Source organism: Amblyomma mixtum, chromosome 3, assembly GCF_055824585.1.
Source record: "Amblyomma mixtum isolate Tamu chromosome 3, ASM5582458v1, whole genome shotgun sequence".
NCBI classification, from domain to species: domain Eukaryota; kingdom Metazoa; phylum Arthropoda; class Arachnida; order Ixodida; family Ixodidae; genus Amblyomma; species Amblyomma mixtum.
Genome location: NC_143014.1, coordinates 309,302,566 through 309,328,339, shown reverse-complemented (window position 1 = coordinate 309,328,339; position 25,774 = coordinate 309,302,566). Strand labels below are relative to the sequence as shown.

General features: G+C 50.8%; 1 protein-coding gene across 2 annotated transcripts in view; it reads right to left on the bottom strand.

The window, feature by feature from the left end:
- LOC149355558 (uncharacterized) overlaps positions 1–25,774 on the bottom strand; it is a 212,965-nt gene that overhangs the window by 46,515 nt on the left and 140,676 nt on the right. For both annotated transcript variants that reach the window (XM_089583896.1, XM_089583897.1), the window contains 4 exons: positions 17,376–18,169; positions 12,345–12,656; positions 11,431–11,575; positions 9,027–9,251 (listed from right to left, as the gene is read on the bottom strand). In XM_089583896.1, coding sequence (XP_089440022.1) covers positions 9,027–9,251; positions 11,431–11,575; positions 12,345–12,656; positions 17,376–18,169 — 1,476 coding nt within the window. The remainder of the gene's footprint in view (positions 1–9,026; positions 9,252–11,430; positions 11,576–12,344; positions 12,657–17,375; positions 18,170–25,774) is intronic.

Here is a 25,774-nt window from a genome sequence, read left to right as displayed (position 1 = left end):
CGGCAGCCCGCGAATGATGACTGCACTCAAATCCAAATCTATCGCACTCGGTCGGAATTTTAATTTACAAAGAACAATATCTGAACACTGTAAGGCTACAACCTGAATGTACGGCAAGTACGAGTACGTCGTACAAAAATTGGTAGTGACATCCGATAGAGCCCCAGACAGCGGCGGTATACTCAAATACTTCTCTGAAGCTTAGCTTTCCCACCTGGCCCTTGCGAGCAGCGTAGAGGCGCGGGCCAATGACGACGTGGATTTTGAATGACATAGGCGACGGTAACTTAGCAGCCAGCCAGACTACTCATCTTTGGCAGGTTTGCTTGCAGTTGGGTCAATGGGGACATGCAGCTCAAGTGGCATGCAATGAAGCTATCGACCAGATACTGAATGGTTTTGTCGCCTTTGTACGTGCGCGACGGCTGCCGCGAACTCGCAAAACCGCCCATTTTCGCGAATCTGGAGGTCATCGGGAGAGTGGAAAGAGATTGGTTTACGGGGGTTTAATGTCCCAAAGCGACTCAGGCTATGAGAGACGTCGTAGTGAAGGGCTCCGGAAATTTCGACCACCTGGGGTTCTTTTAACGTGCACTGACATCGCACAGTGGAAAGAGACAAGAAACAATCCGAAGTCGGCGCAGCGTACAACATATCCTATGCCGCCGCGGTGGCTCAGTGGTCATGGTGCTCGGCTGCTGACCCGAAAGACACGGGTTCGATCCCGGCCGCGGCGGCTGAATTTCGATGGAGGCGAAATTCTAGAGGCCCGTGTGCTGTGCGATGTCAGTGCACGCTAAGGAACCCCAGGTGGTGGAAATTTCGGGAGCCCTCCACTACGGCGTCCCTCATAGCCTGAGTTGCTTCGGGACGTTAAACCCCAATACACCAAACCGAACTAGGAAAACGTAAAGGCTGAGCCGGAAAAAAAGACCGCCACTCACGGCGCCGGACGTGTGCGCACTTTTAAGATCCTGAGGCGGCTGTGTACCGCGCAGTTCGATAATGTAGCGTTCCTTTTCCCAGCGTCACGACTGAACAAAAGGCAGGAAGCTCTCTTTTTTTTTTTTTTTCAACAGACCCGGCTTTTGTGCTCTGCTAAGATTGCTTTAAGTGTATAGTCGACCGTAGAACGACATCAAGAACCAACCCTCCGAAAAATTGCTCCCGCCATTATGGCCTCTGTGCTCCTGCAGATGACACTGCCTTTTTTAAGTGGCGAGTTCTACGAAATCGTAGTGGAGTTTGATGGTGTGCAACCCCACGCGTGATTGGACAACAGCAGATGAATTTGTGTCCCTGCTGCAGACTACGACGTTGAGACCACAGGGAAGCTTGAAGGCGAGGACATCATCGCCCAAGTCGCGGATAGCCTGGCCGCCATTGATGTGAACTGTGACGATGGCTTAACTGAACCTGTGCTCACTTATAGATTAAAAAAAAAATTGTTCTATTAGAAGCAATGAAGACAAAAAAAATCCGCGACTAGTTTGCTCAGTGACAGGTAGCATGCAGTAGAAAAACCACCATTTAGTGGAAGTCAGAAAAAACAGAGCCCTTGCATTCCTCAATATCATGATCCGCACCCCAACAAGAAATAGCGTTGAAAAATATTACAGTGTGGAATCGGCATAGCACAAAGCATGGATATAAGGCAAGGGACCTGGGGAATGAGAAACAGCTATTATCACCATGCCTATCTAAACCCCCCTGAAAATTCCCCAAGCTAATCCAAAACCTGAGACCAATCCCAGTGACCTGAAGCGTTGGCAGATTAAAATCGAGGGTCGGCTTCCAATTTGTAATAAAGGCAGATGATATCATCAACCTTTCGGGCAGAAAAGGCTCTCCGGCATATCCATAAGAAGCCATTCAGCTAGACGTTGTTAGCACGCAAGAGTAAGCACGGTGGTGATCCCCGTAGTCCTGAACACGGGTGCGCGCGTCGCCGAGGTGCTTGCAGCGCTCCGTCATGCGCTGCTTGTGCTTCCTCGATAACGGCGAAGGTGTCTTCAATCTCGCCATAGACTACTGCGATATAGTCAAGGGTTCGACGAAAGTTCTTCTGGTCAGGCGTTAATTGAAGTAAAAGTATAACAGCCACTGACCAAGTCAAAGTAAAAAATGACGTTTCGGAAGCCGTACGGGTTCCTTGTTCACAATGAGGCTAAAAGGGCAAGCAGTAGAAATTTAAGTGCGCAGAATATGACATAATCATTGCATGTACACGGGTAGGAACGTCCCTTCCTTCCGGCTTTATCAGGCATCGTTTGGATGAATGCTGACTCAAGCAAAAGGCCAGTCGTCAATTTCCGATCTTTGGACATATTGCAGCGTTGTTCCAGTCCATATCATACGTTTTTTTCGTGCGCGTGCTCGGTAGTCGCACTGGAAGCCGCTTTGTGGTTTTCGACACCGCGCTGATGCTCTTTCATTCTTCTCGGGAATTTCCCTATTTCGCCTATGTAGACTTGGTTGCAATCGCCGCAGGGAATTCGATATAGACAGCGCCGGGCAAGCGGTCATCTGGCAGGGGCTCCTTGACTTTCACCAGCATATTTCGAAGTTTGGTGGATGCCCAACGCGCCCAACGTTCCCAACGCGCAGGTTATACTCCGCGAAAATACAGGATGAAGGCCCGCTTACACCACGCACCGTCTGTTTCAAAAGTTTACAGCCCATTGAAATAAACGGCGGGCGGTGGGCTGTAAACTTTTGCAACAGACGGTACATACGGAATGCCGACAGTGGCGATGAAAATCTAACGATTCGCAGAACTCGGTTGCAAGATCTGTTTTTGGATCCTTTCCCCAAAGTGGTTGGCATAGCCGTTAGAAGAAAGCTCTCGCCGTATTTAAGTTCAGCTTGCAAACCGGCTTCGTCTTGCTCAGAACGAATTGTTGGGCTAGTTGATATCTCATGCCTCCCATTCCACAGCGCGAAAAAAGGACAAGGACGTAGAAAGAGAAGTTTATTTTTTCTGTTTTAACATAGAAAATACAAAACAAAACAGATGAACTTAATTCTCTGATCAGTCAAGCACATGCGCAGTGACGCAGCACTGAGCACGTCAGTAATGCAGTAAAAATGCCGATACTCGACCGCCGCGCAGGACGATAAAGTATGTCGACCATTTGCGCAAGAACTCAGCCTCGCTCATTGACAGAGCGTCCATGCATGCTTGTTCAAAGAGGCGCGTGCGCAGGCGCTGCAACATTGGGAACATTGTTCTTTGCGGACGCCCATTTAAGGAAGCCACTCCACGCTGCCGCCACAAAACGAACATGCCGACACACAAGAGCATATTTTGAAACACTTCGGGAGAACTAGTGCGCGCTTCCAGGCGGGTTAAAAACATGCGTGACACTAATGTTCAAAAGGTGCGCGCAACTACACACTCAAACATTGCGTGCTGCAAAGTTTCAAGCAGACCGCACTGCGGGCATCGGGCGGAGGGCGCCACGCCCCACGCCGCAAGGCGGTCTCTTGTGGGCAGGACCCGCCAGCCTCGCAACCAGCCGAAGTCCCTGACATCTGCAGGAAGCGTAGCTGAGGTCAGTTGGCGCCAGCGTGCCCGTCTTTTGGGGTTTTGATTTTTTTTACACGACATTCTTGAGCAAGTGCTTGGCCGAGTTTCCGCTCCGCTTATCGTACGATCTGGTGTCCCTTTTGCTTGAAAGATCGCAACACATGTGGCCAATTCCTGCGAATTTGTTGGAAAGGTACGCAACGTACAACTGAGCGCCGAAGATATAATGGAGTCCTTCGATGTCACGTCATTGTTCACCAGTGTGCCGGTCCACCTGGCCGTCTCTATGTTCGAAGAGCACAAAGGGACACCGTTCTCGCTCAAAGCTCTGCGTCGGACGTCCCCGACCTTTGTAATTTACTCCGGTTCTGCCTCAGCAGTACATATTTTACGTATTCCTCGGAGTACTACTCTCAGACTCATGGTACAGCCATGGACGCCTGCATTGCCGTAACCACTGCAAAATATTGTAATGGAAGCACTTGGAACGGAAGTTCTCAGTAATCTTAATCCGCAACCCAAGCTCTTTCAGCGCTACGTAGATGATTGTTTCTGCGTCCTACGCAAAGAGGACGTCCCCCGGTTACTGTAGCAAATGAATGCATTCGAGCCAGAGCTACAGTTTACGGTCGAGTATGAACAACACAGCAATCTCCCGTTCCTCGACGTCTTGGTACAACCCAAAAGCAATGAACTCTCCTTGAATGTGTACCGGAAACCATTACCCACAGGGAAGTACTTAGACTTTAATTCAAATCTTCTGGAAAGATCCGTTGCGTCGTCGTTGGTGAAGCGCGCGACGCGAATCTGCAAAGAAAAAGCCGATTTGCAAGCTGAGCTTCAAATACGGCGAGATCTTTCTTCTAACGGCTATCCCGACCACTTTGGGGAAAGGACCCAGAAACAGATCTTGCAATCGAGCTCTGCCAATAATTAGGTTTTCACCACCACAACTGGCAGTCTGCATGTAGTACCTGATGTAAGCGAGCCTTTATCCCGTATTTTCGCGGAGTATAACCCACGCATTGGGCACGTGCCATCCACCAAACTTCGAAATATGCTGACGAAGTCAAGGACCCCGTGGTAGATAACCACTTGCCCGGTGTTGTCTATATCAAATTCCCTGCTGTGATTGCAACCAAGTCTACATAGGCGAAACAGGAAAATTCCCCACAAGGATGAAAGAGCACCGGCGCGATGTCGAAAACCACAAAGCGGCTTCCAATGCGACTGCCGAGCACGCGCACGAAAAAAACGTGATATGGACTGAGACAACGCTGCAATATATCAAAGAGAGGAACTTGACGACTCGCATTTCGCATGAGTCATCATTCATCCAAACAACGCCTGATACCATGAACCGGAAGGAAGGGACGATGGCACCCGCGTACATGCAATCGTTACGTCAGATTCTGCGCTTTTAAGTTTCTACTCCTGGCCCTTTTAGCCTCGTTATGAACAAGGAACCCGTACGAGTTCCGAAACGTCATTCTGGAGCGAAAGCTCTACTCCTCCTGTACAAAGCTGAAGGTCATATGGCTATGAAATTTGACCTTCAAACCAGGAGGAGCGGAGGCTTGGCTCGGACGTCATGACACGTGACTCTCCACGCCTCGCCGCAGCTGCATATTCGGAGCCAACGGCGCTGGTCGCCTCGCGGCTTTCGCGGAACCGGCGGCACTCTCGCAACTGCCGGAAATGTGCTTACCGTAACAAAAATTTCGCACGTCCTACTAGGTTCAACCGGGTTGAACCACAGCTAATTTTTTTTTACTTTGACTTGGTCAGTGACTGCTGTAATTTCACTTCAGTACTGCGACAGCATACAAAGGCACGCGCTCGGGTGCGCATAGTAACGGTGATCACCACTACACAAACCCAAGGACTGACTACTTACTTTAAAATCATAATAGAGACCAGCCACGAGCGGAACGCAGAAAGAGACGGAAAACAAAATTTATCTCATAGGGCTGTACCCAGGGCACCAGACCATGCTACAAAAATATAGCGTACGCATCAATGGCTTAAAATTTCGACAGAAAGACAAAGTTGATGAATGGATATCCCAGTGCATCAGAGAAAGCAGCCGAAATAGCAACAAGCTAAACCGTGATTAGATTGAAACGGGAGGTGAAAGGACGCCAACACGAATGCTATGTGCGTCAAACCAACGAAGTGATGCGCATTCTAAGGAGAGTAACAAGACGAAATCAGGAATTAAAGACCAACTCAAAAAGCCTGAGAGGTACTCACTGACCTCGCGTATCATGTAACGTACCTCACAGCACCACTAGGCCACCACATCGCCTCCTATTTGGGAGGTTCTAGGCTCGCAGGTGGGAGGTACATTTTACCGGTCGGTGCACAGCGGTGGGTTTTGTGGACGGAACCGCCGACGCCACATCATTGTGGAACGAAATAAGAACAGCTAACGCTGTAAAAACTAGACTAACGACACTGTAATGTCTTTAGGCTGGCTCTTGCAGTGCACAGACGCTAATTTTTCGTGCAGTCCATTACACAGGTCTTCTGGACAGCACAAAGCAACACATTACTACACCTAGGACACCCCAAAATGCTTTCAGCCACAGAAACAAGAGAATACCACACGCGGTAATCAAACCTGGTAGAACATTGTCACCGTTGCAAAAAAAAAAAAAAATGGAAGACGCTTAAGCTTCGCCTTAAGGAGTGAAACGCGACAGCGTGTTGCAGCGCTGCCAGGGAGTCCACGGAACCCCATCGCCCGTTCGGCTCGACGTCTTGCCCGTTGGAAACAGCTTTGAACGCAACGCATTTTTGAGGAGAGGAAATGGCTCAGTAATTCTCTCACATCTCGGTAGACACCCGAACCCCGCCGTAAGGAAAGGGAGGTGTCGTAATGAAGGAAACGAAAATTGGATTTGAGGAAAGGAAGTTGCAGTAACTGTCTCACACATCTCAGTGGACACCCGCAGCCCCGATTATAGGTCGCCGGTTCGAATTCCTGCCACAAGCTCTCCAACTTAACTAGTAAGTTTATGCTGCTCGAAAGGCTGAATGGTATTACACAACCTGGAACATTCTGCGGCAAACGGTTGGCATGATACGATTTTTTCCGACGAGCGCTGCCGGCAACTACAACTACGACGGCTTTTCGACCGAACGAGCTGTATACGCTGGTCCGTAAACGACTGTGTGTGAGATACTGAAAAGAGCGCCATTTCTAGAACTGCACAGATAAGAGGTCGCGCTCATATTCTCAACCACAACATATCGCATTAACAGCTGTCTCTGAATATCGCGTTGACATGTGGTGACCGTCAAGTCATTAGTTGCTTTTTTAACCTTAACCCCAGAGTAAGAGATATGCGGGTTGTGAGGTATCCACGCGAGCGTGGAATGCTAGCCTTCGGTCGCAAGGATGCATATGAGCAGTGTAAGTAGAAATTAAAACATGGCCGGGGCACTCGCGCGTGTGTGAAACACGCGCAAGTGTGTGAAAGCAACTGGTTGAAGCAGCAGTGTGTCAGGTTAGTTCGGCCGTGTGCTAGCATCGCCCCCCCCCCCTCCCCCCCCCCCCCTCTCCGTTATACTTAGAAACTTGCAGAGGCATCCAGCGAACGCGGTAGCCGCATTTCCGTACCGACGAAAGCCTGCACGTCCTGGCAGTCGATACACTAGATCAGTTAAAACCTTGTAGACTAATCCAAGCTACAACCCGAAAGAATTTTATTCATTAATGCTTCTGGGGTTTTCCGCTCACGGCCAACGCCGTTGACGCCGACACCGGCTTTTCTGCGACACGGCGCCCTTAACGCCATCGCGTTACAATGTGAACCTCGCATCAATGAACCCATCATCCAAGGTTATGTAAAAACAAAAAGAAAATGGAAGAGAGACAATCGAAGCATTCAAGATCATGACAACCAGAAAAAAAAAATTGCATCAGCACTGTGTCAGCCACTCTCGAAGACAACGAAATAGAATGCTTAGCGTCATCGGACACAGCCAAGGCGGTAGGGTAATGGGACCTTTTGTGTTTTCTCGATTACTCTAGATCGTCACGTAACCGCACTCCACTCCATTCTCTCTCTCTGCATATAAGCGCCATATCCCGAGTACTAAAACCATTTGAAAGTAAGCGCTTCGTTCGTCTCCCGATTACTCTAGATCGTCACGTAACCGCACTCCACTCCATTCTCTCTCTCTGCATATAAGCGCCATATCCCGAGTACTAAAACCATTTGAAAGTAAGCGCTTCGTTCGTCTCCCGTTCTTTGTGTTAGCCTTACGTTCTTAGCATCCGTCTGGCGCGCTATCTGTATAATCAAACTAATCACCTATCCCAATTCCAGAACCTCGTCACCATGCGAAATCCCCGCGACATCAACGCCTACCCAATCCCCGCAACGTGCATCCAGCACAGCATTAAGGTAGCAGACAAAGGTGCGGAAAAAAACTCTAACTAGCCTATAAACACAGCACAGCAGCAGTGGTACATAATTAAGAGATTCTTTCTCACGCCATACAACCACGCCGAAACCATAGCAGTCGTCGGCCCACAAGGAGAACAAAACAAGCTGTATGTCAAGGTACGTACACACCAACAGGCGCTGGAAGCACAAGCCCTCACAAGCGCCATATCAAGCAACTGCACTAACAAAACAAAGCGGTCATACTTCATCATCGCCATCAGCCTATCTACGTCCACCGCAAGATAAAATCATCTCCAGCATCCCACCAGTTAACCCTGCCCTGGGGCAGCTGTGGCGGCCTTATCCCGGCAAACCTCCTAATCTCACCCGCCCACCTCATTCCCCACCGGCCCCTACCGCGGTTTCACTATCTTGGAATCTACTCCGTTACCCCGAGGGACCATCCGCTATCGTACTTTCGCATTGCATGCCTGCCTTTGTCCATATACTCTTCTTGATTTGAGCTATGACATCATCACCTCGCATTTGTTCTTTCTTCGCGTCAACTCTGCTAACGATACCCCTTGTCGATTCCCACCATACTTCCGTCATGCTCACCGACAGCCAAAGTGCGCAGCGTCTTCACAAGCACCCAACCACCCCATACCAAATCCATTCTGACGAATCACATGACACCACACCCCTTCATTTAATCTCAACTGTCGGGTGGTTACTCGGCCACCAAGGGCTTACAGGAAGTGAACACGCACATATGGGCTCGCCCGCGATACCTCTACCCCTGTTCCTGCTTGACTACCTGTTGTTCTTTATAGAAAACTGATCTTACAAAAAGAGCTTACCGGGACGCACAGAGTGCTAAAATGGTACGCGCATTAATTAAGGCCTTTCCACTTGGCTGCAGCGCTGCGCGCATGCACTGCAAGTGGTACGTGCTTATGCTAGTATGTCGCCCCTACGCTAAACATCTCTACTGCTAGAATCATGGCATCAGCATGGGAAAACTGGAAGCGAAGTGGAAAAAAGGCATCCGCCAAAGCGAGCCGCGGGGGCCCCTTCTTGGCCACGAAGAGGGGACGCACCTTTCGGGGGCTGCGTTGGCCGTGCGCCGCTTGCGCAGACTCATGCGGGCCCTGAGGCTCACCGGCCCGTCCCTGGCAGCTGTCTCGGTCTTCTGCGGCCGGTAGATGCGCTCGGTGCTGAAGGCGCGCAGCAGCGCAGACCGCGCGCTGCGGCCGAGCTCCTGGACCCGGCCCAGGAGCGTGGCACGCTCCGCGGAGGAGCCCACCGAGTGCAGGGCCAGATCGCTGTGCGAGGAGGAAGCCCTTAGAGTCACGGGAAGGCGAACCGCCTCTACAACTCTGCCCGCTCGTTGTCTTAGAGACGAGCACAGGAATGAGACCGCGAAATAGAACAAATATCTTCTTTTTTTTTTCCCCAGTGATCTGCATTAGCCATTTCATAACCTTCCGTATGACCTTACTCCTGCTGTATCATAAATCAAGGGAGTAATTACTCCTCACCACACATGTGAGCGCAGCCAGAAACTGCCAAGTTTCTCAGAAAGCTGACGAAATGTACCTTATAGTAGCAGCATGGTGGCTGAGCTAGTGAGCAGCCTCGATTGAAATGTACCCCACCTGAAGAGATTTTCTCAAACAGCTTCTGTCGTCGACGAAGTAAATGAACTGTCTACTAACATAACGTGTCGTGCGTACGTGGCCACGTTCAGAGCGTACGCTGTACGTGACCACGTATGCACAATGCAGACTTTTAAACACATGGGTGGTCCTAACTTTCTTCGGGTGAGCGCTCTACAGTGCAGACGCACTATATGGGTAAAAATCTACCTTGAAAACCATACAGAACGCATTTATCTATAAAAACCTGAAAACCTAATCTACAGTGCACGATAATGCATTAGCAAGAAGGAAGAAATCATCCTTATACTTCGGGTTTCTTTCTCGTCATAGATTGGTTGTTGCGATCCCTGAAAGTACACCTCATTAAACTCGAACGAATGACATTTAGGAGAACGCACACGTCACCGCCTGCTTCCAGATCTCTGCACGTCCTGCTTTCTGAGCTCTCAGTCGCAACAAAAAGCATTATCGTGATGGCCACATTTACAATGCGGAATACCGCTCGGGCTTGCGCTTCACCTCTCTGCGAGGCAGATAAGCGTCTGCACCCGTGCTTATCGTAGATGGCCGTGCTGACTGAAGTCAAAACATAGGCTTGCGGTGAATTCTCAACGGAACTTACCGTTAAATGAAAGACATGAAGCTCCCGGATCTGTTTCCGGACTCAGTGAAAATTTTAATCGCCGTAATTGCCAAGGAAACGAGCAGCAAACACTTCCACCCAAGTCTATGGGAACGAGACAAGCGCAAGTTTCGGCTGATGAAGCGTAAATATCAATACGACATATTCAAACTCTCCGCGGCCGTTCCTTGCACATGCAAATGAACCACACACAGTCACCCTCTAAAGGAGCGTGATTGGAGGGCTGGACACTTCAGCTGCTACTTTCATTATCGCTGAGTGTCAGGGAACAGATCAGCGCTGTAGCAGCTGCAGTGATATTCCAGCGCGATTGTGCAGGGTTGTAATTTCAATGCTAGTGTTCTGCACCTGGGGCACTTCAGCTCGGTAAATGTGCGTGGCTAAATGGCTAAAGAACAGCGGCACTTTTTTTTTTCTTTTTTGTCGCATCGTTTAGTAGTGCGTGAAGGAATGCCAGCAAACTTCCTATAGTTTCTTTCTAAAGAATAAATGCCTGCATTAAAAACAGCGTCTCGACGCCTGAATGAAGAGAAGAAACTTCTTTCCTGTAGAACATATTTCGCTCTGATACTATTGTTGTTTCATTCACGGTGCTGTGCGCAATCGCTCCGTCTCCACAAAACCTTTCGTACACAGTTCCGGAGATTTTAGTGCAAAAAGCTTGTAGGTAAGCAAGATAGACGCACATGACTGCATTTGTCAGTGCTAGCTTTCTCTTTTTAAATTATTTGGCAAAATCCTCGTGCGAAGTTAGGATCCTGAAGAGCTGAATGTAGAGTCACCGTGGCTAATTCACAACCTCATCAAGTGTTTAAAAAAAAGTTAAAATCGGAAGTTACACGAGCCCACATCTGGAGCAAACAATGGATATTACCCGTTAACATACTGCTCTTCATTATGAGCAACTAAGCTCTCATCAGGCATACCACTTTCGTTGTAAACAAGATCCGAGCCTCGACGGTCTTGAGTGCAGGCAACCTGAGCGTAACATTCCGCTACAAACAGTGCAAGCAACGCTCTTTGCAGAAAACACGTTGACTCTCAGGAAAACTGCCAGCAGAGGACGCGCACAACAGGGTCCGTGGCGAATTTTGCCGACGAGTGTACACATGCCGTCACCCCATGGAACCCAAGACGCGAGCACTATAAACAAAGTGGTGCAGTGTGCTTGCATAGCAAGGCGAACAGCTGATGACCCACCTTTTGTGCATGGACTGGCGAGGCGGCGGATGGGGGGCGTCGTCCATGACGCACGGAGAGCTCGTGATGCGCGGGATCGGCGAGAGCACCGCATGGTGGTACTTGCGCGCCAGTACGGCGTATTCCACGCCGCCCTTGCCGGGACCTGCACCCCACGCTCGGCGCTTAGCGCTCCGCAAACACACGCACCAACAGCGATTTGCAACCACTGCCTGCAGCTCCTCTATACGTAGGTCTGGTGTTCCAGGAGCGCACCACTGCAGCGGATTTAATGCAAAGTTCGGCAAGCTTTCGCACCGGGATATGCAACGTGGGAGGCGTGCATCTTGAGAGCGACTCAAAAAATGCAAAGCTTGCTCCAGACTGCCGCGGATTGGCGATGAGGAGCAAGAAGAGCTTTACGGTTCTGCACTTGTTCTGTTCATTTGAAACGCGGCCTCGGGTGACGACAGCAGCACGTGAGAGTCGCCTCCACGTCACGACTGCACTCACAGCGGAGTCAAGCTTTCAGCTGCGCAGAGGCGCGCAATATTGGACGCCCAGTCCGTCGCATCACAGGTCGCGACCGAGGGCAAAGAAAGTGTCAAAGACACCGCGACGGCGTGCGCACTGAGAGCTCGGCGACGTCAACTCACTGGTGGAAGCATTGGTCGGTGGCAAAAAAGCATCCGCCCCGAAGAGAAACACGCCAAGAGCTGTGTGAATGCGCGCCTGCGGTGGTACTGATTGCAGTAGACGCCCTATTGACGGCGCACAATGCTATCTTATCGGCCACTCAGCGGCCGCAACAGGACGGCGCTTGACCGGGGAGCGCACAGCATCAATCAAAGAACCCTCGGAGACTCACCGCAGACGGCGCGGTATACGAAAGATTTGGCTCGATACTGCGGTCCCCGAGGGGCGTGCTCACTTACCACCTCTGCCGTCCGCCGCCTGCTGGACAAGGGTTGGCAGGCTGGTGCTCTTGGGTGAAGCCAGCAGAGTGAAGGACGGTCGGGTGCGCGATGCGTCTTCAGCCAGGTCTTCGAAGCTCTTCCCAACCGGCGTCCTGGCGGCAGCAGTGCCCTCGGCTACGCCGCCGCGCCGCGGGCCGTGCGGTGCCGCCCCGCGTCGCTGGGACGACGCTGATGGGACGTCCGGGACGATCGCCGCGGGCCGCGCGAACAGCACACGCATCGCAGGAGCGCTCTCTGCTCCGCACCGGCTCGGGCTTTTCGGTGGCGTGCCTGGAGGGATGCGACCAGCGCAGCATGAACCCAAAGGCTCGGCGGTTTTCGTCCCTTCTATACAAACTTGACCCGCGCGCGTCGTAGATGAAAAAAAAAAAAATCTCACTACTGCACTTACGTCAAGGAAACGAGCGAAGCTAGGGAAATGATGCTGTCACCGTACTAGTGGAAGACCGTATTGGGTCACCAAATAACCTTCTGTACATTAGACACCCGATAGCTTGCTCGACTAACATAACACGGCGCCGGCGTTGGTGGTACACGCTTTAATGCAGTCTTCGCCACCCTGCACCTTCATTTGGTGCAGCGTGTCGCGTACATGAACGAAGTATAGAAGGCTGGGGCACTTCATACCGAATGGAAGCTCTTGAGGGTTCTTATCCTCACACCAGATAAGACTGTCTCCCTCGACAACATCCGTCCAATTCTTCGCTTCTTTCCTTCGTGCATTTACGGAAATTATCGCCACCCTGCAGCTGCATAAATCTCTCGCTGAAACCCGTTACCACCCGCGCTCACCGAATATCGCGTCTAAATGTCCACCCGTGTCGTCCTACTTTCACTAAAGCAGGGTATTGCGGCTCATCCTGTAGCTCGGCTCAATTAAGCGCCACACTCAGGATTGTTCGCAAAGGGGCTTTTCACATGCCTCATCGCCTTCTTCTTGAAAACCGTCAGTAACGGAAACAGACTACGTACGTGAGTCACCAGCGCTTTTGCTTTCTTGCCAGTCGCGACAGCATGCTATCGCGGCACGGTGTACAGGGTTCAGCCTCGTTTTTCATATCTCAGTGGGCCTCCCGGAACGCCTCGACGTCTTTATTTATATAAAACATGCACTTTATGCCGAATAAACCAGGATATAGGTCAGAGCTTGCTCGGCCTGGAAAGTAAGCAATCTGCTCGCGACGTTCAGAGGATTCCTGTATAGCAATTTTCTTCCTATCCGAACCCGTTTTCCTCCGGCGCCCCGTTCGAGTCCTCGGCCTCATTACGTGAACAGCTACTTGAACGGTTCACAACACGGCGCCATTAAGTACTTCATGCGTTATCGCGTGCCACCAATCCCAGGCGAGGGCAACGGCCGCACCGGCGCCAAAACAATTAGGCTTCCGATATTGCCTTTCCCGCATTAGCCTTTTGCAGGCTGAACGCAAACCTATGGGTGCTGTTCAACGCAACCCGTCGCACTGGCTCTGGGACTTTCGCTCTTTCCGTCTATTGCGCAGGAAGCCTTTTACATGAGCAGCCCACTGGAGAAACTACTTACGGCGCACTGCACTGTGCAACCGGATTCGCCCCACCTGTCGAGACTCCCGCACCCTTCTGTTCTTTGGCTGCATGGCTCCCGAATACTCTACACCCACTCTAGCCCGCTGGAGCAGCTATGGCTCCCATTCAGTGCAATATGTTCAGCCGGCCAAATCTTTAGCTGGCGTGCGCGACGGCCGCTTTTTCTGTGCTCCTGCGCTTTGGGAAGAAGCAGACATGCGGAAAGCTCAATATTAAGCACGGGCTCAGTGAGCCTGGGCTTAAGTTTGATATTTTCGCAAGTTTTCTCGGTCATAAGCTGCACGAGCACGGTAAATGCGGCCGTCGCGCACGCCAGCTAAACATTTGGCCGGCTGTACTACACTAAGAGGCAAGTCGCCTTGCCAGCATCATCTCGAGCTTACTATCTTTGACCAATGTACCACACGGGCTCCCGAACGAACTCGTCCTGTTGAGAGACGTTGCGGTGACCACTACACCTGGCGGGGACACTGCATCCATCATTTCCCAACGCCCACGCTGACTGTGGAACGCAGCAGTGGAATACTCATTCGTCCAGACCTTGAATTTAGAAGATCCGACAAATTTTAGCACGCGGTGGCAAGAAAAGATATTCCTCTTTCAATTCGAAATTTCTCAGTAATAAATGCGCAGCTGAACAGACGCCAATACAGCATCAAAAAGGCAAAAATCGATTATTATTGAGAAAAATCGGACTGAGTTGTCCTCGCTCTCCCTTGGACACTGTTACGTCAAACGCACTATATAGGGCACGCTCTATTGCCCAGATTTCTAGCTTGATTGATGACCTGAATATCAATCACTGTCGAGCACCAATTGCGGAAGCCTGTCCATTTCCTGAGCTGGTTTAACTCTATAGCGTTGCCTTCATGTCGTTCACAATCACTTTGGAACGTATCCCGCACACGGCTCCGCCGCGGTGGCTCAGTGGATTTGGCATTCGGCTGCTACCGGCCACATTCTGATGGAGGCGACATGCAGAGCCACCCGTGAGCTCTGCGCGGTACAGCATACGTTAAAGAACGTCGGGTGGTCTAAATGCCACCCCGCTAAGGCGTTTCTCACAGACCATGTGTCGTAACTGGCCGTTAAACCTCTCAATTTACAATTAACAAACATCGCGTACACGATGTACCGCTACTCGACCTATAGTTTTTAAGGCTTTGAAAGCTACAGGTTGATTACCGTACAGTACATCGTATACAAAGTATTTGTAAATTGCCTTTGATATCACTTCATCACTCCCTCCGCCATCGTCCGTACACTGCTGCTCTTCGACGGCTGGCGCGGCACCTTCTCCCCTCCTGTCCTTTTTGTGATGACCTGCCTCCCTACTGTGCAGGTGGGCGAGCCGAAAAAAAAAATCAGCTGGCAAAAGCGTCATTTCCGATCTGGCCTACCCGCTGTGAGGGGTGCCACGCAGCTCTCCGGAGGTGTGTTCACTTTCTGCGTGGAATCGTGCATTAGGAATACTTCCATAAGGTCTATGTACACTTGTCATGTACATGGACCCCTAAGCGATTGGAAACTGGGTTTCGAAATGATCCCAAGTACCCTGCAAACGAGTGCTTCGGACATATTCTAGGCCCGTACAGTGCTGAGACACTGAAATTACGTACGATATCGCAGCGGAAGAGCATGCCGGCGGGGGGATTATTTCAGACTTCAGCCCTGTCTAAATGACTTTCCAAAGCGACTGCCGAGTTCTCGTGAGCGAAAACAGCGTACACATGACGCACGCCGCGTCCCTGGCTGCAGGTGACTCCACACATGCTTGTAGAGCGCAACTCTTAGGTGCCTGTTTCGGGCTTGCGCGTCGTCGTCGTTGCCGGCGTAACCGGGCGAAGGCCACGACTATGCTAGAACACCGTATGCTGCGATGATGCTATTAGCATGTACAGTCTCTGTCAAAAGTAGGTAGGCTGCACGTTTTTCTTCTCAGTCGTATATTAAAGCTATTATGCCAGCCCTCAAGCTCTAAATCTCTGTATGGTAAGGAGAACCCCTGTCCTCACCTTCAGAGAACTTTTTGATCTTTAGGGAAGCCGTGAGGGCTCTGTTATACGAAAGAGAAGCAAACCATGGAGCCTGGTTACTTTTGACAAAGACTGCACGTGTCAGCCATTCCGTGACAAAGACTAGCTCCTTGAAAAGGATCCCCTGCACTGGAATAAACTAAATGCCTAGCAAAGAGTTCTTACAGTACTTCCAGCAATCGCTTGCCACCCGGGTCCTTGAGCGCTTTATCGGCCATGATTCCTGGTACGATTCTTCCGGGAGGGCAAAAAAAAAAAAAATAAATGCTTGCCCAATCAACCGAAAATAAGTATGCCCGCGAGTACATATCTAGACCGATCCGATTCCAACCAAATGCATACCGCAGGTCCTGCCAGCGCTTGGCGTCAGTGACTTCGCCCTATATGCACGGCTCCAGAACCCATTCTTGCTCTTTTCTCCGTTCGCAAAGCAGAAAAAAATATATGCCACTGGTCTTCTTCGATCCATTAGCTAATCCCACATCGCAATATCTCGTCGGCATCGGGAAAGACGCAGCGAACTGTCACCACGAAGACCTCATACACTGCACCAAGTCGCCAGCAGCCAAATGCTTTGTCATCCAATCCAAGCAACACCTTTCTCACCTGCTCTGATATGTCATCCCTGAACTAGGCCGGGAGGCGTCTTACCTCACTGCTCGGCGAAGCAGCTGGCCGATCAGTGGTGGTGGGTGAAACACGCGGAGGCGGTGGCTGGCGCCTGCGGGGCGCAGGATATAGCTCTCCACCTAGGAACTGCTTTACTTTTTCAATGGCTGATGGTTGACTGAATAAGCTATTTAAAAAGTTCATACTCAGCCAATAATTAGTCACAGCATGGTATGGTTTTGTTCCCGGAGTTTAATTTCTTTAACCTGCACGAAGGCTACGAGCGAAACTGTATTGGAGGGGCCAGAATAATGGGCGTTCTCTAACGTGCACTGATATCGAACAGCCCAAGAGCGTTTGTGCCGTTCCACTCCACTGAAGGGGGTCGCCACGATATCGTGGTCAGCACGCGAATGTCACAGCCATCAAGCCAACGCAGCAGGTAGGCAAAGATTGGTGTTTGCTGAAATGGCTGTCGGGGCACATCGGTAGCCCAGGACCGAAGAAACAGCACAGGAAAGGCAAGGAGCAGGACGACACTAATTGCCGCTTGTATCGTCCTGTACTACTGGTTTGTCTTGCGCTGTTTCGGCGTTAACGAAAACATAACGAGAACATAAAAAAATCAGGCGAAACTTTGCTTTCTTTTGCTTAGTTTCTAGGTTCTATAAAGAAGAACTAAATGTAAACAGGCTGCAGTTCAAGTTGTCTCGTGCGAGGTTAATGTCTTCACCAAGAATGCATTCAAAACTAAACGTGCATAAGAGCCCAATCTTACCCGGCAAGGACAGCGGTAACGCCTTGGGCGGCAGCGTCGTCTTCGGACCCGACAGTGACGCCGTTGAGTGACTAGAAACGGTCGGCTGCACTCGGTTCACCTCCCTGGGGGTCGTCCGCGCAGACAGGGCGGTCCTCGGGTCGCAGGATGGCCTCGCCTCCGAAATTCGGGCGTCCGCCGAACACTTTACGCTGGCAAGAACATGGGCCTCCGCGGCAGAAGCGCCACACGCCAATTCGTGGCCAATACTGGTCCGCACCGCTTGTCGGCCATGCTCAGCAGGCTGACCGGTGGTGCCGTTCGCAACGACTGCCTCTTTCGTGCAGTGCGCAGAGGCATTCCGCACCTGGTGCTTTCTCAAGTGCGCCTGTGGTCCAGCGTCCTTCGGAGTCGCCGACCCTCCCTTGGGGTACCTGAACACATCGCGAACGCCGAGCGCCTGGTGCTTGCTCGACGAGTGATCGGGCACGTCGGCCGAGTTGTGGGGGGAAGAGAGTTGGCAGTCGCTCGCCAGCGATGATCGCCACTTGGGCGCCACTGGGGCGTCGAGCGCCGGGGCGACGGACAGCTTAGCGCCGCTCGACGGCAGCGCGTGTGGCACGGAGAGCCTCTTGGCATCCTGCTCGCGGAGGGAGAAGCTCCGGTAGCGTCCCGCGGTGCGCGGGTCCAGCGTCGAAGAGGAGTAGAGGGCGGCCATGAGCTGCCGGCAGGAGCGCCGCATGCTCTGCTCCGAGAAGGGCAGCCCTTCGTCCGGGGACCCGAGCGCTGTCCTCCCCTCGCCGCCCTCCAGCCGCCTGCGTAGCGAGACTAGGGTCATCGAGCGCCACCGAAGGACACTCAGCTGCTGAGACCACTCGGTCACCGTTGCCATCTAGCATCGAGAACGAGTGCGGAACACACGCGTCTGCGTGGATTTCCGCATCTATACGAGCGCCGTCATTTGTCCCGCTGCTTCGGCGTCTTCCACTCGCCCAACTGTCACTGCGGCCGCCGCCAACAAAGGGAACGCGCCCGAGCCGTAAATCTCGTCAGCGTATACGACGCGCTGGCTGTGTATACACTCGGCTAACCACGAGGCTGAAAGCTGTGCGCGCTGGTATTCTGCTTTATGTTGACCTCTCTCTGGACGCTTAAACACGCACGGTAGGGAGTTTCGATTTACTCGTGCACGGCAGAAAAGCTGAGTGGCAAGCCGATGAAGAACGCATCAGGGGCGGCTTCGCAGCGTAAGCACAAAATTCCGATCAGCGTCTTCCATTTTCCTGTTTTCACTAAAAGGCCACTCCTCCGATTATAAAATAACACCGACCCCGCACCTTCATTACAAGGCTTCGGGGTTTTATTTGTACTGGAGGGGTTTGCAGCGGGAAACACGTGTCACGTGCTGTGATATACGGCGATGAACACGTGATGTACTTAACCTAGTTACGTCTCTCACATGTGACTTTACAACTCGAGCGCTAAACGGACATGCAAGCCCACACAAAATGAACTACACGGAAAGGCAAAAGTTATTTAGGGCAGCGCAGCGAGAGTAAAGAGGAATTCAAGCAGTTTGTGGCCGAAGTTCTGATTGTCCCACGGACACAGTGCGGACAGTATCAGGCTTCGATGTTCCCCTTCTCGCTTACAGCCCTCTCCCTATACCCATTTCGCGTTTCCTCAAGCTGTTTTGATGCAGGCTAGCAGTGTGCACGCAGAGCTGTGGTTCAGTGAAAATCTCCTTACTGAAACGCACCTGTGTCCATTTCTTGGGGCGTATTTTTTTTTCTTTCACTAAACGATCTCTTTCTATGACAATGGATTCCATACGTTGTTTTTAACAAAGCACGCGCCATGACCAGTGATGTTTGGCAGTCTTTATTTAAAACTTTCCTTTCAGCTATACCGAATAAGCAGGTACCGCTAGAAACAGCGCTCCGTTGAAGAAAACAAAGGTAACAGCCTTTGCCCATGGTGGCTGACCGCGTATACTCCTCCTCACAGCCTGCGAAGAGCAATCTGAATTTTACTACACCAGAAATATTGGAGCTTGTACGAGGCTCAGGTAACCCTTGCACGGCACCGAAAGCAAACCCACAAGGAAAAGAGGTGACATTCGGATATCAAAAGTGTTGCCATAAAGTAAAAAAGAACACTGCAACATAAAACAAATAGCAGAATGCTAAACCACTTTGTCGCTCTACAAAAAAAAAAATCAAGGTTAGTCTCAATAACAGTAAGGCGCACTGAGCCAGTTTGGTATACCGTCATGCTAAAAAAAGTTCGAGTGGGTCTTTTGCACTGTTAGTTTCGCCTAAAGAGCACAAAATTAAGGGGCGCGCGCGCGCACGCACGCACACACGCACGCACACACACGCACACACACAATTTTTCTTGTACTCTAGCCAATTATCTCTCAGCCTTTAAATAATCACACTGTTAATTTACCACTCATCAATGCCACACCGTCACTCTCGCCACACATCTCGTCACTCCGCAACGCACGAGCCACGTGACTATGTATGCCCCGCCCGCGCCGGAGCAACAAGGTGGCGAGAGCGCCGCAGCGCAAGCGGAGCAAAAAATTGCAACGCGGTACGCGCTGCACGGAGTGACACGCGTGGTTCTCGAAAGGCGCGAGAAACGGCCCGAATTTTTTCATTCACAGAAGCGAGGGTAATCGCGTTTTAAAAGTTCTAAAAACTGATATGGCTATTACTAACGACCGGCCACAAGTAGCTGACTGGAATCAGGCGCCTATCGGTAAGTTTCAAAGTCAACTATAAGAATTAAGTTAATCGCTTTACTATAGCTAACAAGACTCGCCTGTTTTTTGACGCCCGCTAGCACTGCAATTACTATGCCGTAATAAGCTTCTCCTTACCTCGAAAACCCCTGTTTAAAAATAAGTGGAGGGCTTCCCTGAAACACCTGACATCGTTAGCAGGCAGTGTGATCTCAGCGCAAGGGCGACTTGTGTTTCGCCCGCGTCGGGATGCGGCTTGCCAGATACACAACTTATGATTTCGAGCCCGGTGAGAGAACGCCGCAGCCTTTCGACTACTCCGCCAAACGAGGGCACGGGCTCTTGAGAGAGACAATAGGCGGCATCGTATGAGAAGAGCCGCGTCATGAGGACGCAAAGGAGGCGCTTGCGCCAGCGCCTGCGACACTGCCGCCGACTGCGTGCCCGCCAGTCCGTTAGGATCACACACGCCGTCCAGCTCACGTATTGCATCGCCTCTATACGTCACTACGCGGCTGTGTCTGTGACAGTGCTCTTCCATTTGAGTGAGCATATTAGATGGAGAGCCTACCAAAAGGCTGCCGTTGACAAGTATCACAAGTGCCTGCCGATCATCCACCTTGTCTGTGGTTCTTGCCCGAATCGCGAGATTGAGCAGCTGTTGGTCTCATTTACACTGTCGAAGGGTAAAATCAAAATTGGTTATGGTGGTACGGTATACGGTATGTGCTAGGTTTATCGCCCCGAAGCGACACATGGGAGTTTGAGGGACGGCTCCTGATTAGTTTAGACCACCAGGGGTTGTTTAAGTGCGCTGACATCTCACGGCAAACAGCCGCCGCGGTGGCTCAGCGGTTATGGTGCTCGGCTGCTGACCCGAAAGACGCGGGTTCGATCCCGGCCGCGGCGGCTAGAATTTCTTTGGAGGAGAAATTCTGGAGGCCCGTGTACTGTGCGATGTCAGTGCACGTTAAAGATCCCCAGGTGGTCAAAATTTCCGGAGCCCTCCACTACGGCGTCTCTCATAGCCTTAGTCGCTTTGGGACGTTAAACACCATAAACCAAACCAATCTCACGGCAAACGGGCGTTTTTGCACTTCGCTTCCATCAAATTGAAGCTGCAGCGGCCGGGATTTGATCCCGTGTCTTCCTGCTATTGAGCCGAAATCTGTAACCCCAGAGCCACCGCGGCAGGCTACACCAGGAGAAAATGTCCTGCATCCCGCTAGGGCAGGTTCCATGTATTACGTTATCGTGCCGGAAAAGACACCGGAAAACGGGTCAAATCCATTAATAAAAGTGCTTGAGAACACGCATAGGCACTGCCCCTGCACTGTCGACAACGTAAATGCAACACAAAAGAGCCTGACGTCATCATTCTGGCGAAACTGGCACGCGAACTCATGGAAACGCTAGCGATGCGCGACAATGGCAGCTTGTGCGTCACCTCTCCACCGATAGCGCGCACTGGGGAAAGAAAAGAGCACTATCTTAGACAAGTGTCCGATTGGCAAGCCTCAAAGGCTGTACACCTGCCGTGCCCGTATCAGAGAAACACAATGCGTACCTTTTTTTTTTTCATGTAATACTTCTTCGACCTATCCTATATCTATTGGCCGCTTCGAAGCAATCCCTCAGTAGTTCAAGCTTGTTTCATGCCTCTTCCGTGTGCTTGTCCGTCTCTTGACGTGACAAAAGAAGGTGCCCCTGTATTCGAAGGAGAAGCTAAAAGAAGCAAAAGCTTTATAGGTGCGGCTTTTTTCTGACGAAACGATGAATATTTTCTACAGAGGGCGCCATCCCGCACGGCGCTGGACCCCGCGACTACAGAGCCAAGCGAAGCCGCATCCACGCTCCTAAGTAATGCCCCAGAGGCTGGCTCCAGCCGCAGCCCCAACACCCGACGATGTCATATAGGACCGACGTGAGATGTGACGTGAGAACAGGATCCGCTGAAATGGCTATCGGCAGCGGCAAGCTTACTGAAATGGTGGACTGTCCTGCGATTACCTTTACTGCGCAGCTCAAGAGGGACGTCCTTTAGTCCCCAGATTCGGCCAGCAATTCCGCACTGCTGGAGATAACTTTTTGATGCAGTAGGTATAAGATGCGCGGCACGAGTTATGGCCAACGGACACACTTATCCTGCGACCTTCGTAGTAATACGGCAGTGCTCTCGCGACGTAATTCGAACAGTTGATTTCCTTAGTCAACTCCAGGCATTCATTGTCCATGAATCCAATTTAGTCACGCTCTGAACAGACCAGGCGCTAGAGCAACACACGATGCTGACTCATCGCGCTGCCCTACATGTACTTGAGGAACTGAGCGTCCCATCCTGTTGCGGTATCATGGTCACAGTGTGTGACGGGAATGACGAAAGTATTGAAAGTATCGTCCAAGGAAAGGCGCAGTTACTGGTAGAACGTGAAAAGGTTTAGGTTTTTGTAAGCTACTGGTGGGATTAGCCTTATAATAATTGTGTAGGCAATTTCTCTACCGTAGCGATACTTCATCACCATCATCAGCCTGACTACGTGCAGTGCAGGACAAAGGCCTCGCCTATATCTGTCCAATTAACGCTGTCCTGTGGCCGCAAACTTCTTAATCTCATCCGCCCACCTAAATTTCTGCCGCACCCTACCACGCTTCCCTTCACTTGGAACCCACTCCGCTACCCTTAAGGACCATCGGTTATCTCGCCTTCGCATTACATGCCCTGTCCAAGCCCATTTCTTCCTCTGCATTTCGACTAGGATGTCATAAACCCGCGTTTCTTCCTTCAACCACTCTGCCCACTTCCAAGCTCTTAACATTATATCTATAATGTTAATTAAACGCTTAGATGTTAATTAAAATCGGGAATTTGAGGCACACGTCTGTGAACAGTCTGATCTACGTCACCATGCACACATTCCCCCAAAGCAGTCATCAACTGCTGCTGTTACCATCTCGAGTCCAGAATCTCGAATGCATTTTCGAAGGAGGCGGGAAGCTTAATTTCTATATTACTGATTACGGCGCGGGTAATCAATGCCCTGAAGCAAACCGTGGGACGCTCCTGCCATCTTGAGGGAGCATGTAGGTAGGATGCGCCAGTTCGCGTTGTAATATGGCTAGCACATAAGATAATGCTCCACATCCCCGCACACACTCCATTAAGAATACAGCGGAGACGTTGCCATCCACTCAAGGGTACGAGCCGAACCCGTGCGAATGCGGTGTAGTAAAGCAGCTTGAGTTCTCTAGGAAACACATAGCTGATTGGGTGGACACCACAGGGAACTGGAATAGCTTGGCTGAGCCCCGTTTCTGTCAAGAATCTCTTTGACATCTTTAGGGACCTTTTTTTGGTGGATTCCTTGAGAGGACTTCATGAGCGAGGTTGAGCTGCCACCTCGCTTCCCAAGGTACCTATGTGCGAGGACGCCCCATTGTAAACGTACAGAGAAGCCTCTGCTGCGCAGATTATGCAGCAAGCGCAGAGAGCTATGACACTACCCTTCAGATGGGGAACTCATAACCTTTGAAGGCCAGATTTCGAATTCGTCAAGATGACAACAATTGTTTAACCGGACAAGACCTTAGCGTTCGTAAGCCATGAAAGTGAGACCTCAGGAGGCATCGCGCGTTTATGGAATGGACAAGCCTATGTCCTGGTCACGAACTTTGGCTTGAAATACTAGACACCTTAAAAAAGGCACGATCATCTTCCAGGACGGAATCGCCAAGGTCAGCAGTGCCACCTCAAATACGTCCGCAAAAGGCCCACTGGTACCAGCTCACCAGTCTAGCTTCGACACCAGTCCAGCACTATACGGGCACAAGCGCAGCCAACTCAGAAGCTTTTCCATATTACACTTTCCTGCCAAGTCAAACGTCTGCAAGAGCAGCTATTGCCAACCATCGCATCAGCACCGACGAATAAGCAGGACCCGTGCACCGAAGCCCCTCCCGCGTCTGGACGCGAGAAAGTGAAGCCGGACAGGAGCAATCGGAAGTAATTCCGGGCGGTGGACAGCGATATCCAGCCGTCCAAGATTACCAGACATCGCTGGTCATTTGGTCGGAAAAAAAAGAAGACACCTTACGGTACTGCGTCGATCACAGCCGAGTGAACAGCGCAACGAAGAAGGACGACTGTCGCATCCCTCCATCTCACGACACGCTCGAGCAACTTTACGCCAAGTATATCTCGCCGATATAGAGAGGGAAGTGGACATTGGCCAATCAGTATCGCGGTAGAGGTCGATAGACCTCTTTCGTCACGCTTTCGTCACGCCAGACAGCCTCTTGGAGTTGAACGACGATTTTAGCCTTGCTCCGCTCTAGCAGCCTCGTAGCGAGTTGCTCACAACGTGCTGGTTGGCCTGGAGTGCCTAATCTGCCTTGCTTACCTACAGGTGGCGTTGTCCTCTTGTGGCAAATTTCGACTATCGCCTAAAGAGGCTGGAAACGGTTCTCGAAGCAATCAATTCCTCCTGACGAACACAGAAGCCCAAGAAATACCGTTTCATCCGTGACAATTTCCTATCCCGATCCGAATTCCTTGGCAAAGACGGTGAGCACCTTGCCCCGAAGGTGGCAATTATATAGGCAGTTTTCACGGCCAGTTGATAGAAAATCTCCCCGTGGACTGCGCCATTATGTGTCTGTTGCAACACGCTTTGTAAAGGACTTTTCAGGCTGGAACAGTGCGCCACTCAGTTACCCGCAGTGGACCATTACAGAGAGGAAGCATGCGAGGAGCCACGCGTGGTGCGTACACTGCGATGATGCATGCAGGAACTAGCGCGCCAGGGAAACTTTTCTCCAAGTTTTTTTTTTCATTGCTACTATAAAGTCAATGCATGCGTAAGCAACCCTACCATCACATTTAGGAGGAAATCCGCTATCTAATTGGCTTCTAATCTGAGTTTGTTGCTGTTGCATCCCGTTTTTATTTTCTTCGTCACATTTTGCTCATGCGTTTCTTTCCTTCTGTAATTTTATTTTACATGCATATTAGTGTGCTTTTTTTTCTCCACTCTGTACTTTTCTAGAATTTCTATGGGCATAAAATCTCCTTTTCCTATAGCTTTTTCCGCTTTTCCTCATTGCACTGTTATTCTTGTCTTGAAATATATATTTTTCTTTCTTTTTGGTTGGACATGAAGTAAATTGTACTACTTCTGAGTTTGTCCTTGCTGACATTTTTTTTTAAAATCTTTTGCTTGTTTTTTGCAACTTGCATGCGCTTTATTCTGTCGGCTCTCTATCGCTCTGCCATCTGCAACAGGGTGCAGGCTTTCTCAAGCCCTTGTTAGACTTTGCGCTTGCACCCCACCCCTCTACATCAAACCCGTCCAGTGGTCGTTGGATGCTGCAAATAAATTTCGCTTTAACTTTGGGAACTTTCACTTATACCATTCCTTCACCCGGTATCGCATGTTGTTTTGGCACCTTGTCGATTTCATTTGCTTTTGTGATTTGCCACGCGTGTTTAATCACAATCTCTTTCTTCTTTCTTGAATTATAATTTTACTTGCTCATGAAACGTGACTGCAGGTGGTATTTAGCTTGGCTTCTGATGACGTCACCAGAAGAACGCCCATAATTACGTCCACTACGCACAAATAAAAAGCAGCACGTATTCGGCGCCCGTTCGTGTCGCTGTCTGGGCGCCATCCTT